The sequence below is a fragment of the Berghia stephanieae genome, chromosome 3 (assembly GCF_034508935.2).
Source record: "Berghia stephanieae isolate SIO BIC M18660-M18661 chromosome 3, UCSD_Bste_1.3, whole genome shotgun sequence".
In the NCBI taxonomy this organism is placed as follows: Eukaryota; Metazoa; Mollusca; class Gastropoda; order Nudibranchia; family Aeolidiidae; genus Berghia; species Berghia stephanieae.
In genome coordinates, this window is record NC_088362.1 from 35,380,413 (window position 1) to 35,397,963 (window position 17,551).

The following is a 17,551-nucleotide window of genomic DNA, read 5'->3' on the forward strand; positions in this document are numbered from 1 at the left end:
TGAAATTCAGATCTTTTCTCACAAATATACAGATTTTTTTGTTTTGTTTGATTTTGTGGCAGGTCTGTTATGTTAATGGTTGTCCATTGTCAATTGTTCTTTTTGTTTTATTTTTCTAATGACTGCTACACACATTCAGTTAGAAATGTGAGTAAACCCGTCAGTTAAACTGGAAAGCAAAACATTGGCTTGGCATCATCACGATTGGAGCAAACGGGTGACTATGATGACCTGTGACCTTTTGTAATAAATAACTTTTAAAATATGATATTGGAAATAAAGCATTTAGTTTTGCATTGTAGGCATTGACATATATATTTTGACAGGCTGAGAGTTTAAATTTATTTTTTTTGATTGGAAATGGAGTGATATTAGTGAAATTGACAGAGTAAAGATTTTCTTTTTCGCTAAACAAGATCAAAGGGAAGCCGCCTTTCAGTGGCAAACCCAAAGCATAACTAGCACGTCAAATGTTTAATTACGTGATTCAGGCTAAATTGTCATTCTCTCCCGTCGAATCCTATTCAGACCTTCCATTCTACCAGCAGGCTGACTACCATGAGTAAGACCAGTGTTCTAACTGCAAGTGTATAGCAAGTGAAATGTTGTCCCCTAAAATTGAGCTGTGCAATTCAAATTTATTGATTTTATTTTTAATTACACAATCATCTGTGAAAATGTGAATGAAATAAACTGTGGTACAAGCTGCTTCACGGAACATGGTTTTAGCGTTGATTTGTAGTAAAAAGACAATTTGAAATACAGTCCGTGCCGCCTTTTAGCACTGTCAGTGGGAGGAGGCTTAGGCGTGCTTAATGCTGAAGCGTGTTTGGGTTCGAAGTGGTCACAATCCAAAGATTTCCACAAATTAAATTCATAGTCATTTCCCTTTGTTGGTCAATCATGATGGCACAACACGATGCGGTGTTACTCCATCGTTTTAGTGTGGTGTTACTCCATCGTTTTAGTGTGGTGTTACTCCATCGTTTTAGTGTTTGTTTATTTTGTTTCTTAATTTTTCTTTAATTCTATTTTAATAATAATAATTCATCTGGTAAAAATGGAAGAAAAACACTCAATTTGAAAAATATGAAGTCAAAGCGGAGAATGTTGATGTCAAGGAGGTTCTTATTTTGGTGAAAATACTTCAGTAATTGAGTTTTGAATGCAATTGCAACCTTAATCGTATGTAACTTTCCCTTCTTTGTTTCTTGTATGCCTGTAAATGTGTATGTGTGTCTGAGTGTGTGCTTTGTTTTTGTTTTTTGAGGGTTTTACGGCGCTTGCAACACATTAAGGTCATATCAGCGCCAGTAAAAAGGGAAAAAATGGGATAGTAAAAAGTTCTAGAATTACAATTAAAGCATCCAAGAATAAGGCAGACAAAGGGGAATTGGTTCAAAAGGGAACAGAGTAGATTCCAAGAGCACACTATCAGTGTACTTAAATTGAGATCACCTAAAAGTCTCATCCAGACACAAGCACAGGTCCCCACTAAGAGGAACACACTCAAATGTTTACAAATCATATATAATACATAAATAAAACATAATAGAGTGCATAACAGAGAGATGATTTACAAGGAAAAAAATATCATCTCCCAAAACTAACTATAGATTTGACTGTTTCCCTCCCAGCCAAGGTATCCGGCCAGGGCCAGGACAAAACCAAGTAATCTCACTCCAAGACAAAGACAGAAAGCATGTTGGAAAACAGACATAGAGGGATAGAAGACATAGTATGTACCTCCCTGCCTGCTATGGGAGGTCAGGATCCCCACCCAGTGAGTGTGTGCGTATGTGTCTGCCTTTCTCTTTATCCCGGCCCTCACTCGCCTTCTTTCCATCTCTCTCACAATCATAGCTATGAGGACTCGTTTGTTCAAAGGGAATGGATAACAATAATTAACAATCAGAATCAGATACGGTCTTATAACCAGTGATGATACTTTTCCGCGGATCCGCAGTTTTCTTTCCTTTCCTCGGTTTTCCTCCTCAGATCCTCGATCCGCGGATATTTCCTTCATTTCCTCCTTTTACTTTTTTTTTAATATAATAAATCTTTAAAAAATACCTCCTTTTTAAAAAAAAATATATATATATAAAAAATTTCCTCCTTTTACTGGACTCCGGGTTGGGCCCCCACCTAGAAAGAGGCCCAAAACACACTAGTACTCTTCAAGTACTCAAAAGAAGTCATCCTGCCTACTTTCCTGTGGTGCAAGAATGTTCTAGGTGAGTTTTCCGTTTTTCCGAGACTTTTCCTCCTTTTTTACTTTTTGTGAGTATCATCACTGTATAACAAAAGGTGCCTGAAGCCAGAGTTACTGTGCTTTAAGGCCTGTAGTTTATATAGCAAATGTTTGGTATTGTGATAATAAACGTGCTTGAATCCAAAACATGCGCTTGCTTAAAGACGGCAAGGTCTGTAATAAACGTTTGTTATCAGGCTAACTATAGTTCTTCAGAGCCAGTCTTTATAGCATTCCACGAACAAAAGCAATCCTTTTCTACTCTTTGGACAGGACACTGGTCTTTCACAGAGTACTTTCCACCAGATCTAACAGACCCAACTACCTAATCTTTGAAAAGTGAGCAAGAGCGTCAGAAAACTTTACCCAGAATAGATACGTCCTTTTATGTGTGAAGCAAGTGCTCTACCCCCCCCCCCTCCCTTCCACTAATTCCCATAATCCTGTGGTAATTATATTTTTACCATTTTCGGGTTTGTCTGTTGTGGTGGAATCTAATAGGCCCTTCACTCAGGCTGGAGCACAGGCCACTGACAAAACCTCTCCATCTTGTCCGGCTTTGTGATAAGACAAAAAAAAAAAATCTCAAAAAAGCAAAATGCCTCAACTGGGTATTGAACCTCAGATCTCCTGATTACTGGTTATAATTTTGTAATATCGTCTAAGAAGCGCCATGTCTCATTCTAAATGTTATGTGTTGCTGTTGGTCGGGAACCTTATGTAAAGCGCTTTGAGCATGTTTTTTGGATATTGCGCTATATAAAATCTCAATCCCAAATATCAGACTGCCTTGACTGTACTTTACTTTCTACTTTGCCTGGCACGGTTTCAAACACATCTTTCCAGACCTGTATCAGCCCATTACAGGAATGATACTTTCATAAATGTCTGGTAACAGCTGGAAGATGATGGAGGTGGATTGGAATTGGACACACCCTTAGAAAGAATGACCCCACTATAACAAAGTATTGGACTGGAACCCTCAGGGCAGAAGATGAAGGGGAAGACCACGGGGAACATGGAGAATAATTAAAGTAGCCAATACTGATATACAGAGAAGTGATAAGACATGGAACGAGATTTTTTTAAAAAGTTCGCTCAGGAAAGAGAAGGATGAAAACTGTTTGTCTGTGGCCTATACCCTGACCCTGTCATCTGCATTTTTTGCCAAATTGGGACCTAAAATTTGCCAAAAAAACACCCAAAATTTGCAAAGAAATTTGCCAAAAAATTTGCCGAGGAGAACTAAGCGTTTCAGTAAAAATTAACACGAGATACAGAAAAAATATATATAAAAGAGATTTATTTGACTTGAGAAATGAAATGATTGTGAATAGCGTTGCTACAAAGATTTTAAAGGATCATTATCCGTAGAGAGTAGCTTCCCTTGGTTTGGGCCCAGGCAAAGCTGCAACATTTCTCAGGTTTCGCACTTTTTTTCTCGTTATTTTGTTTTCGCTTCTTTTTTTTCCCCAAAATTTGCCGTGCGATTTGCCAATTTTCCCAAAATTTGCCACGATTTGCCAATTTTGGGAAATTTTCCAAAATTTGCGGATCATCCTGTTATTTGCGGCCGCAAAAAATGCAGATGACAGCCCTGACCCAGGGTGAAAAAGGCATGATGATGATGGTGAACAGCTGGGGTGAATGAAAACTTCATTACAGATGAGTCATCGTTAGATAAAATGGCAACAAACGAGAGGTTCAACAATTAACCAACATTAGAATATCAAGAACATTCATTTTATTCCATAAACCTCAACAAAAATGTATAAACATCTCCTTTTTGATTCAATTCAGAGCTGCCAACTTGAAATTTTTTTAATTCGTAGTTTCCAAAGGAAAAAAAAAAAGAAAGAAAAATCCACTTTAAATAGCTTTAGAAATAAATAATTGGCCATCAGCATGATCAAAAAATGCTCCTAAGTCCTGAATATAGGTTCTGAGGAACCAAACTTTCTCTTTCAACAAGGTTTATTGAGTCAAAGAGGTGAATGGAGTTCTGTAGCTGGAGTCAAAAATTCGTATTTCTACATATTTTTCGTAGTACTAGGCAGGTCTGTTAAATATCTTGGCAGTTTTTAGAAAAGTTTGTAAACGTGTAGAGATTTCACAGATAAACGTGTTACTCCTATGAAGAATGTAAACAATACGTTTCACCTATTTCCTATTTGACAACCTCTTTGGTGTAATGTCAGCAACTTTACTTAGGAGCTCTGAGATTCAAGTGTCTTTGTGTTTAATTGGGATTTTTTATTAATCATTTAAAAATTTTTATGGGGGAATCCCTCCGATCACTTAGCAGTGGTTGAGTTACTGGATGTGTTAGAGCTAGTGTGTTGTGATAAACTAAAGCAAGCAATTGTTACTGTTTACCACGACAGAAACCAGCTCCATAGACCATATATGACATCAAAGGAAGGAAGACTTCAATCTTTTTTTCCCCCATTTCAAAGCTAAGCACTTTCAATCAGAGTGCTGCTAATAAAAAGTGCCAAAGTTTCTGTCTGAAGCTCAAAGAAATAAATAACAATAGACAAATTTGAAGAGAAGCCTCAATTTAATTAACAAAGATAGATGATGCAGGCTCAGTGCATAGTTGAGCCCTTGGAAAAGACTCTTTACTCACTTTCTCTCACCGTACTCAGGTGTAAAATGAGTACCTGGCCATTAACAGCGTTGTCTCTGTCCGAAAAAATTGTAATATCACCTAACAGGCCTCATGTCCCGTCCTACATGTTAAGTGTTGCTGTTAGCCAGGGACCCCTTGTAAAGCACTCTGAGCACGTTTAGTGAATATTGTGCTATATATAAAAGCTCAAAGCTCATTTCGAGTTTCCCCTTTGTCAACAAAACATGAAGAATAAAACTCTTAAGATGATTTGTCTTTAATATTTCATTCAACATGTTTTGTTGATAAAGAGAAAATCAAGAGGATTTGTCTTTTATATTTCACTCAACTTGATAAAGGGAAAATCAAGATGATTTGTCTTTAATATTTCACTCAACATGTTTTGTTGATAAAGGGAAAATCTCAGAAACGTCCGTTTCATCTGGTTTCGTTAATTAAATTTTAAACTTCCGAGTAAAGAGTGTGAATCTAAAATATTTCAAAGTAAAGTTTAAAATCTGTGTATTAGCAACTAACATTTTTTTGATTACTGAGAATGTACAAAACTTGTCAAGGAAAAAAAATCCAAAAAAATATTTAAAAATCATAACTTGAATTATTTGATTCCGAAGTGAGAATATTGCATTCTAACCTTAAAACAATTTAGTTCTTTTGCACAGTCTTATTATCCTTATAGGTGGGGGTCCTGATAGCTCAGTTGGTAGAGTGCTTGCTTCTTCACACGCAAAGGGACTGAAATTGATCCCCGGTGAAGTCAAGCTTTTTCCTGCCCCCTTCCCCCACCCTATCTATCCAGCAGTGATTGGGTAGCTGGATCTGTTAGATCCAACAGAAAGTACTTTGTAATAGACTTGTGTTCTATCCAATGGGTAGCAAGCAATTGTTATTGTCCGTTTCATGTTATAGAAACTGGGATAAACTCAGGCTTCATGGGCCAAATGGCTCTGAAAGACTACTTTTACAAAGCTGCCAACTTTTTCAAAGAGCTAAAACGGGACACCCTAACACACAATACCGTCATGACCCAAAACAGCAGTATGTTTGGACTATTATATCATGATATGATTTAGATTTAGAGCTTTTTCTGTTCCTTGTTTTAATTTGCTAGTCAAAACAGCACAATCCTTGAACGTGCAAGGGTCATTTCCATTGGGACAGTCCCAATTTTATCAGGTCAGCTGGCCCCTATGCTTTTAAACATATTTCAGTTTCATTGCATATTTCTCGTCAATGGTTACTAATCTCAAGGCATTTATGTTACGCTATACAATGCAAAACATAACAAGGCACTGAATAAAGAAAAATAATTGTAAAATAACCATTTGGCCAGATCCTTTCTGATGTAATACTGAACTCATCACCAGATGAAATAGAACAATGTGGTCGACATCATTCTAACAAGAATGTAGGCTGTTTTTACATAAGACATTGTTTTGTTTGCTTTTAACCCATTGCTTCTCAAAGAAATCTAGGTCAAGTTATGCTCAACTCTCAAGCGCAGGGAGATAACTCTTACAGCACGATCACCCAACAATTTTGAAAAATTCATAACTTTGTTATTTTTCAACCTTTATTTAAACAAAAAATACAGTGAAATTCAGAAATGAATTTCCTTTGCAATGATATGCAACATTTATTGATTTTAAAACCGCTTCCATGAAAATAAAATTATCAAAGAGAAAATAAACAATATTTACCCCAAATTTTGTCTTTGTTTGTTTTTTTGAGTTGATATTTTTTTAATATTTACTGATATTTGTGGAATTTGGCAAAGCATTTGCCTTCACACAAGTGTACATTGCAAACAACACAGCCATTCACAGTTTCTGGGGTTCTGTTGGATGGAGTTTTACGTTTTTCCTCAGCGCACTGATAGCAGCGTTTTTTACGTCCGGAATTCTCACGCTCTTGTGTTTGTCTAATGCCGTAACGCTTGATGAAACTGATGGTTGCTCAGAAGGGGCTCTTGGAACTGAGTTAACGGCTCCTGCTCTAATTAGCAAGTCCTCCAACACTTTCATTCTGAACAAAAGGTGTCTGCAAGTTGATGAGCGGGTTTCTACTATTCCAGCCGCCGATTTTAACGCGAGAAAGGAGTTGATCATCGCCGTTTGGACTAAAAACCAGAAAATATACCTCCACCATTTTTTTGATGCTCTACCCACTTGATAGTATGAGCGGTACTGATCGGCAAGGTCCACTCCACCCATATTGTCGTTATACTTTGCCACTGGGGTCGGAATATCAACCTCAACTCTCCCACGCCTGGATGACCGAGTAACAGTTGTGGTGGTTGGATTACAGTTGGTGGACAAAATATTGACCTCTCTTTTATCAAACCAGGATGTCGCAACAAGATTTCCTTTTTGTTTGATCAATGTTTCACCTTTTAAAATTTTTTTGTCCTTCAGCGGCCATCCCACACGGTTTTTTCTCATTGTTCCGCAAACATAGGTTTTATTCAGCAGCAAGTCCTCCGCAAGCTTTACGGAACTAAAAAAATTGTCAATATAAAATGCATGATATTGGTTTAGGTAGTCCACTCCAACATTCATCACTACATGGTGTCCCAGACCATTTCTAACGCCATCTTGTTTCCCCGTATATATGGAAAAATTTAGGAGGTAGCCCGTCTTCGCTTCTGCAGCACACCAAATTTTTATTCCATATTTCGATGGCTTGCTTGGTAGATATTGCTTCCAGTGAAGGCGGCCATTGAATTTCACCATTGCCTCATCGATACTTATCGCTTCTGCTGGTTTATAAAGAGTTTTACACTTGTTGCGAATTTCATCAATGATAGGTCTTACTTTGAAGACAGGATCTTGCTGAACAGCAACAACATCGGACGTATCGGCTGCATGAATGTACTGATTTATTTTCATATACCTCTGCTTACCCATCACATCAGCCACTGCTGGAACTCTATACTTAGGGTTTGAAGACCAGTAGAGATTAATGTCTGGCAATGTATGAATGCCAAACATTATATTGATATACATGTATTTTTGTATCTCCAATGATGAACACGGCTTCCAGTATTTATCGACACCTTTCTTCTCCTGACATTGCCGAGCATAAAGGTTTGTATGTTCTGATAGATGCTCATACAGAATAGGGGGGAAAAAACAATCAAACACTTCTAGAGGGCTGTTCATACTGTCAAAATCTAACACAACACCTGAAAATTCTGAAAATTGTTCCACATTCACATTGTGCAGGTTGTCTGACCATTCTGTGGGTGCAGGTTCAGTATCACTGTCACTGTCACTTTGTTCACTATCATTGTCATTATCGATGTCCTCAAACTGTACGTTTATATCTGATTCATCACCTGAATCCTCGTCATCAATTGTATTATCAACTACACTGCGTTGATTGCAGAGGGAATTCAATAAATCAAACGCCATTGTTGAAAAAAACGAAGTTGGTTTGTCAAAACAGCTGACTTTTGTTGACAAGTTTGTAAAATCTGTAACTTTCGTTTCATCCAAGATATTTCGCTACGGTAAATTGCTGCTTTCGCTTTCATTCTCGCACTTTCTATTTATAAGAGTTCCACAAAGCTACGGAAGTAACCTTTGCCGTTAAAAGAGTTGCAGCGATACCATCTACTTTCACTTTCTGCCCGGGCGCATTCGGGCGCATTGGAAAGATCGAAGGTATTTTTCAGCGGGCGCATTCGGGCGCATTGAGAAGCAATGGGTTAAGGGTTTTAAGGCGCTTGCAACACATTTAGGTCATATCAGCGCCAGTAAAAAGTTTAAATGTCTATGCACCCCACTCCCGTTTATTGGGGAGGGGAGAGGGATATTCTCTTGTCTCAAGTACACTTGTATCAAGCCATAGATAAATTTGAGTTTTTAAATAGAAGATGTCGACAAATATTAAAAACTTTGAATGAATATTAAAGAAGACTAAATGTCCCTGCTATCATAAGTGTCTGGCAACTCCCCCTCCTCCAATGGAAATGCCGCTCCACATTTTGAATTGACATTCGGTCTCCAAGTCTTTCCGCAAGGAGTTGATGGATTCTTCCTTTGTGTCTGAAATGAATTGATAAAAATCTATGAGTGTATGTCTCCAGATCTGTCTTGGATAGTAATATATATATATATAATTTTTTGTATTAGAAAAAACAAAACAAAAAAAACTTGAGCTTTTATATAGTGCAATATCCACTAAATGTGCTCAAAGTGCTTTACAAGGCGTCCCTGACCAACAGCAACACGTAACATGTAGAACGAGACATGACGCCTGTCAGGCGATATTACGACAGAGACAACGCTGTTAACGGCCAGGTACTCATTTTACACCCGAGTATGGTGAGAGAATGTGAGTATAGAGTTTTTTCCAAGGACTCAACTATGCGCTGAGCGAGGTTCGAACCCAGGACCTTCCGATCTGAAAGCGAGTGTCATACCACTAGACCACATATACAGATCTGTCTTGGAAAGTAATATATATGTAATTGATTGTATTAGAAGACACCCTTCTCATTGTATAATATTGTTGCTAAGAAGTCGAAGTATAACAGTGCAGTGATGGTGGGACCAGTCTATAATCCCTGTTGTAAACAAGTCCTGTTACAGACAAACTTCAAGGGAAATATCTAAATGGCCTAAATAATAATCTGTATTTGTTTTGGAATGGTTTTATCTTGGCCCAGGCCGGAATCCTTGACTGGGAGGGAAACAGTCTAATGTTTAGCTATAGTTTTGGGAGATGATATTTTTAAAATTGTAAATCATCTCTCTATTATGTACTATTACAATTTTTTTTGTTATAAATATATATATCGGCTTTTTAACATTTGAGTGTATTCCTCTTATTGAGGACCTGTGTTTGGATGAGACATTTAGGTGATCGCAAATTAAGTACACTGATAGTATGCTCTAGGAATCTACATCTGTTCCCAATTGAACCAATTCCCCTTTGTCTTACTTTTTCCTTGGGTACTTTAACAGTAATTCTTTGACTATTACATTTCCTCCTTTTTACTGGCGCTGATATGACACAAATGTGTTGCAAGCGGCATAAAACCCTTAAAAACAAAAACAAACTCTCTCTCTCTCTCTCTCTCTCTCTCTCTCTCTCTCTCTCTCTCTCTCTCTCTCTCTCTCTCTCTCTCTCTCTTTCACTTTCAAACTGACCGTTTTGCATTTTTGTGAGTGTGTTTTGTGCAATGGACTGTCCGAATGCAGAAAAACCCTAAGCTACACTGAAAATGATTTAGTAATCAGTCTATACACATGGAGAGAGAGATAGATAGAGAGAGACAGAAAGAGAGAGAGAAAGAGAAAGAGAGAGAGAGAGAGAGAGAGAGAGAGAGAGAGAGAGAGAAAGAGAGAGAGAAAGAGAGAGAGAAAGAGAAAGAGAGAGAAGGAGTATTCATGAAAGTTTCAAATTTTTTGGCCATTGGCGAGGAAAAAACTTTTCAGGTTTGAGACCATTCTTTGCTTTCATTTGTGTAATGGTAGCATGTCTGACCAGTAACCAGAAGGTCTGAGGTTCTATCCCCAGTTGAGGCAGAGTATTTGGGATGGGTATTTTTTTCTTTTCTTTTTTCTTTCGTTCTTTGTCTGGCACCTTTCATATACACACTTGTTCAGATCTTTTGCTTTCAGTCGTGGACTCACCAGGAGGAACTAGAATAAAAGCACATCCGCCTCCTCCTGCCCCTGTCAGTTTTGTCTTGAGGTTGTACTTGTTTGCCATATTGACAATGACCTCCAGACATGGATGACTCACTCCCATCAGAGCCAAAAGTCGATGGTTGTATTCCACTAGTTCCTGGGATGATGATTTAAAAGAAACAAAAAAAAAAACAAATCATTAAAAAATTAAATTATCCACTAAACATGCTCAAAGTGCTTTAAAAAACAAAAAAAAACCCAAAAAAACTTGAGCTTTTATATAGTGTAATATCCACTAAACATGCTCAAAATGCTTTACAAAGGGTCCCTGACCAACAGCAACACTTAACATGTAGGACGAGACAGACGCTTGTTAGGCAATATTACAATTTTTTCGGACAGAGACAATGCTGTTAACAGCCAGGTACTCATTTTACACCTGAGTACGGTGAGAGAATGTGAGTAAAGAGCCTTTCCCAAGGATTCAACTATGCGCTGAGCGAGGCTCATACCCAGGACCTTCCGTTCTGAAATCGGGTGTCATCCACAAGACCACATAACTGCACACTGCTTTATAAGCAGTCTCTAGCCAACAGCAACACTTAACAAGTAGGATAAGACATGATGCCTGTTAGGCGATATTACATTTGTACCAACATAGACAACACTGTTAACGACCAGGTACTTATTTTACACCTAAGTACAAAGAGAAAATGTGAGTAAAGAGCCTTTTCCAAGGACTCAACTTGAAGTCTTGACCTTTCAGACTGATGGCGAGTGTTATACCACAAGACCACATGGTCATAAAGTTTTATTTAATCACCCTTCTCAACAGTTACTTTAAATAATACAAGGGTTGTACCAAGAAAAAAAAAATAATAATAAGATGAAAATGCTCATAACTCAGGAGCTGTTAAAAGGTTATTGAAGCTTCCCATGCACAATGTGCACATTTACAGCACATGAGATGAATGTACTTTCTTTTGACAGGACGACAAACATCATAGCAACCAGTGCGAAATGATCAAATGTTAAAGTTTGGGATGTTCTTCGATTTTCGCCAGCAAGAAAGAAAAACTTATCTGAAATTCACTCTGAATAAATGGTTGTTCCATCAGAGCCTTTAGACCCATAGAGCCAGAATTCATCCCGGTGTCTATAGCGTGAAACGGATAATAGCAATTGCTTGCTACCCTTTGAATAGTGTAACAGTAGTGTAAATATTAAGTTCATACCAACCCTTTTGATAAGAACCACTTCACATAATAATAACTTTTTAGCTCCCTTGATTTTTCCGTTTATTATTTTTCGTTTTGTATCCAGCTAGCTTGAAAATAAAGAGCTGCACTAAATCCAATCATCCTGTATTGTATACTCATTTTATAACTATATTACATGGTGGCAGCGGTAAACCTACTATTTATCTACCCCTTGTGTCCATTATTTTGAGCAGGTAACATTGTTTTTGAGATTAATATGGCTTTTAGTCAGGTACCAATGCCTTATCTTGATTGGTGCAAAGACAACAAACAAGAAGCATACGACGAATGGAAGGAATTCATGGAATCGTTTTTTATTATAAACAATGTCGATAATGCAAATAAGTATCATTACATCCTGCTATCTACGGGCACCAAAGGTAGAGACATCGTCCAGTCCTCCAAACTATCAGCAGTGGATAAACAAGACCCAATAAAGGTATGGAAAGTTTTTGAAAACTTCTTAGTAGAAAAACCCAACAAATGGGTGGAAAGGATAGAGCTACAGTCACTGTCCCAGATGACAGACGAAAACCTAGAAGCGTTTGTATTGCGTCTACGGAACAAGACAGCAAAATGTTCGTTTAGAGATGAGAACATACGCAATGACAGGATGCTGGAGCAGCTGATTAAAGGCTGTAAATACCAAAACGAACGAAAGCGACTACTAGAACAGGGTGATGCGCTTAATCTCGAAACAGCCATAAACTTACTTAAAAGCCACGAGGCATCAATCCGGCACATGGCAGAATATAGCACAGCAGCCTCGGGAGCGGAGTCAAGAACACAGGCCGAACTAGATACCATAAAAGCAAGAGATCATAGACAACTACAACAGTGCGGTCAATGCGGTCTTCGACACGAACGAAGAAAATGTCCTGCTTTCGGCACAATGTGCAAGATATGTGACAAGCCTAACCATTGGGCAAACGTTTGCAGATCCATCCCCCCTAACTCGAAACAAAACAATCGAGACCATAAACAATGGGATAAAAATCATAGATTTACACTCAAGCCAAAAGTTCATGACCTAATGGCAGAAACTATTAACGACGATGAATTCAACATTGATACTGTCGGGATTGACAAAAATAAGAGAGATGAAATATATACGAGAATTCCATTGGAAGTACCTCACAGATCACAAATTATGAACCTGAGAGTCAAGGTCGACACTGGTGCGAATGCAACCATTATCACAGTGAGAGCATTGAACCAAATATATCCTGATAAAGACATAGACAAAGTGCTCACAGGAAACAAGACAGTCTTATCTGGCTACGGAGGTGGTACAATTGATCAGAGAGGATGCTTACAAGTCAAATGCAAAGGTCACAGCCTCACATTTTATGCAGTAGACTCAAACAGCCCAAATATTTTAGGACTTGAAGCATGTCGTCTACTCAACCTGGTGAAAATAAACTGCGCTATACAAGCCAAAACAAAAACACCACTCGATGAGCTAAAGCACGACTTTCCCGAATGTTTCGACTCCATTGGCAACTTTGAAGGGGAATTCCATATTACTCTCCGGGAAGACGCCACACCTGTAATACATCCACCAAGGAAATGCCCCATAGACATACGGGACGAGCTACTACAGGAGCTAAACAGGATGGAAGAAATAGGTGTCATTGAGCCAGTGAGTCAGCCAACAGATTGGGTAAATTCATTGGCATTCAGTAGAAAATCTAATGGAAAACTCCGGGTGTGCTTGGACCCCAAAGATCTTAACAAAGCCATTAAAAGAGAACACCATAGGACACCAACCCTTGAAGAAATCTCGCATAAATTCTCCAATGCAAAAGTCTTTTCCAAATTAGATGCGCAGCATGGATACTGGGCAATCAAACTAGATGAAGAATCAAGTCTGCTGACAACGTTCAATTCACCCTTTGGGCGATACAATTTTATAAGACTCCCTTTTGGGCTCAGCGTCTCCCAAGATGTCTTTCAGAGAAAAATGGATGAAATTCTAGAACAATGCCCAGGAGTAGAAGGTATCACAGATGACGTATGTGTATATGGCAAGAACCAAGCAGAGCATGACAAAAATTTGCTCCATTTAATGGAAGTAGCAAAAAAACATGGCCTTGTTTTCAACAGTAAGAAGTGCTTCATCAGACAGGATAAAATTACATTTTTTGGTCTAGAATGGTCCCAAGAAGGTGTCCAGCCTAGTCCCAGCAAGTGTGACAACATCAAATCAAAGGCCAGTCCAAGCAACAAAACTGAACTGCAGTCGTTTCTTGGGATGATCCAATACCTAAGTCCGTTCATTCCAAGGTTAAGCGAAAGAACTACCGCACTGAGAGAGCTTTTGAAAAAGGATAATGTCTGGAACTGGAATAGTTCGCATGAAAAAATATACCAAATGATGAAGAATGACATCCACCATCATTTGAGGCTATCTTATTTTGACCCTCACAAATCCACCACGATAGAAGTGGACAGCTCATTGAACGGTCTTGGAGCAGTGCTTCTACAGGATGGAAAGCCCATTGCCTTTGCATCCAAGAGCCTGACAGACACAGAAGCACGATACGCAAATATCGAACGTGAAATGCTGGCCGTCGTCTTTGCATTCATACGTACATTTACGGCAAAGAGATAACTGTACAGTCTGACCACAAGCCATTAGAGACAATCCAGTTGAAAAACATTGCAAAGGCACCTCCACGACTACAGCGCATGCTCCTACGTATACAACCATACCAGTGCACCATTACATACAAACCTGGCAAAGAAATGGTTTTTGCAGATTTTTTATCCAGAAACAAACCTACAAGTGGAGAGGAAATTGAGTTGGACGCCACAATCCATCATGTAATAATAAGCCCAGAGAGGAGGACTGAGCTTTTAGAGGAAACAGCAAACGACGCAGAACTTGCCTCACTCGCAAAGCAAATAAGAGAAGGTTGGCCTGAAGACATCAGTCAAGTGAAGAAAGCACTTAGACCTTACTGGTTCATGAAAGAGTTACTCTCTTTTGACAATGACCTCATCATTAAAGGCACAGCTATTTTGATACCAAAGAAATTACGAGAAATGATACTGGACAAAATTTATGCTGGTCATCAAGGTCGAGACAAATGCATCTACGTGCAAAAAACAATGTATTTTGGATCGGTATGACAAAAGACATCACCATGAAGGTACATTCGTGTCAGATTTGCAACAAATATGGAAAAAGCCAGGTACGTCAACCGCTATTACAGCCCAAACTACCAGATATCCCATTTGAGAAGTTAGCGGCAGACATATTCCATCTGGATGGAAAAAATTATATCCTAATGGGAGACTACTTCAGCAAGATGCCATTCGTAAAAACACTGACAACCATGACAAGTCAAGAGATAATTAAATACTTTCAATCAGTGTTTGCTATTCACGGTATTCCTCTCACGCTTGTGACCGATAACGCAAAACAGTTCACAAGCACGGAATTTAAAGCATTCATGAAGGAATGGGAAATCGAACATATAACTTCCAGTCCTTATTTCCCACAATCAAACGACTTCATTGAAAGGATGGTGCAGACGGTTAAGAACTGCTTAAAGAAATCAAAAGAGACCAAACAAAATCCGCAGATTGCTCTACTCAACCTAAGAACTACACCGATTGACCAGACATTACCTTCCCCCGCTGAACTTCTGTTCAACAGATCAATCCGAACTCCAATACCACGAACAATGAAGATCGCCCCCAGAATAGAACAAGCTTGGGACAACCTGAAACATAGACAGCTGAAACAAAAGGAACAATACAACAAAGTATCTAACACTCTTCCACAGCTGCATAGAGGTCAGCCGGTCCTCCTACAAGACCCAATTTACCATACATGGTCAGCAGCAACAGTGATAGATCATGCCGCGGAACCAAGAAGCTACACAGTGGAGACACCCAACGGTACTGTCCGCAGAAATCGTATACATCTTAAGGAAAGAAAGACTCCAGGTTCTCCATCGCTCAACAACAACGAAGAGTACACAACACAACTTGCACAGCAGGAGACAAACAATGGTCCAGACAATGCCCTGGAGACTCACATTCCTGTACCTACCCACCACACAAGGTCTGGTCGGGAAATTATCCGCCCTAAAAGGCTCGTCGAAAACTACTAACCATAAGTTCTACTATCGTCACCTGTCACCTCACTTTATTCTCACTCTTCATTACCCTCTTGTGTAGACATGCAATAATACCCTTGAGGAAGAGTGACTGTCAGAATAGGAGTGACTGTCAGAATAGTCTACAGTCATTTCATAGGCAATGTCACTTGTATAGGTAGTGCTGTAGAATGCAATACACAATACCCACAATGCACCAAATTTCTACGCCTACACTGAATATTAATGGATATTGAGGTGAACACAAAGACAAACACTAGGTTAGGGACCAGTGGATAAAGGGACACAATAATGCCCTCCACTGGGTCGAGGTCACGAGACCTCTAGTCTTTTTTCTTTCGGGTGATGCCCACATTGAAGAGCCTATTTACCAACTTATTATGATCTCATCCAACCTTATGTTAATCTAAAAACATTAGGAAAGCTTACTGAGGTCATTTGGAACTTTAAATCTTTACGTTATGTTTTGTTACTTTTTGGCATCCTGCCCACTGATTGGCTGATCTGAGGTTCTTAACCTAGGGTCCCCAAATTACATTTGATTTTTTAAGTTCTATGCTCTAGACAGGCCCTACGAACATAATGTGTTTATATATCTATCTCAGTCTTGATTAAAAACGTGTTTATATATCTATCTCAATCTTGATTTAAAAATATGCTTACGTTCTATTTGAGAAGGGGGATGTAACAGTAGTGTAAATAATACGTTCATACCAACCCTTTTGATAAGAACCACTTCACATAATAATAACTTTTTAGCTCCCTTGTTTTTTCCGTTTATTATTTTTCGTTTTGTATCCAGCTAGCTTGAAAATAAAGAGCTGCACTAAATCCAATCATCCTGTATTGTATACTCATTTTATAACTATATTACAAATAGGATGCTAGTTTATTGCAAAGTACTTTCCACCAGATCTCACACACCCAGGTACCCAATCACAGCTGGGTGGACAGGGGGTCAGAAAAAAAATCCGGGATCGATCTCAGTCCCTTTGCGTGTTAAGTGAGTGCTCTACCAACTGAGCTATCAGGACCCCCAAAGGGCTGTTGAAGATCATGATGTGATGAATAAAAAACAGGTACAGTGGAATCCTGATAAATCCAACACTGCAGGACAAAAAAGATTGGTTGACTTTATCAAATATAAACGGAACACACTTTAGATAAGGAAGTGATTAGCAAGACCTGCAGAGGGGCTCCCGAATAATGTCATTCCCCTGGAGGGGGAATCAGGAGGGAGGAGTTGTTAGGTAGACCTTCCTAGGGTCTCCAGGGTCTTCCTAATAAGGGTATCAGGGAGACTTCCCTTGGGTCTCCCCAATGCCTAACCTTAGACTTAGATAAAGAACAGAAAATTTTGAACCAAAACGACATAAGCAGAAGTTGACTAAGAAAACTGACGTCATGTCCATTACACTGTATAATGTAAATGTTGCAGCTCGAAGCTTGAAGAAATAAATAACAATGTGAAATTGAATGTGAGCTTCAATTTAGTATACAAAACCAGATGAAATGGACATTTCTGGTTTCCCCTTTATCAACAAAACAGGATGAATGAGATAATGTGGTAGTGGCATTGTTAAGATGAATAAACAAAAACAATGTTTTTCCCAAGGAAAAAAACGAAAGTGCCTGAAGTGGGG

The 17,551-nt window shown here is 38.8% G+C and overlaps 1 protein-coding gene across 1 annotated transcript in view; it reads right to left on the minus strand.

The window, feature by feature from the left end:
* Positions 1-3,972: 3,972 nt before the first annotated feature.
* LOC144967645 (mevalonate kinase-like) overlaps positions 3,973-17,551 on the minus strand; it is a 24,528-nt gene continuing 10,949 nt past the window's right edge. Inside the window, exons 9-10 of the mRNA XM_078905163.1 lie at positions 10,523-10,676; positions 3,973-8,929 (exon numbers count right to left, since the gene is read on the minus strand). Of these exons, the coding sequence (XP_078761289.1) occupies positions 8,817-8,929; positions 10,523-10,676 (267 nt within the window). The 3' untranslated portion in view covers positions 3,973-8,816. The remainder of the gene's footprint in view (positions 8,930-10,522; positions 10,677-17,551) is intronic.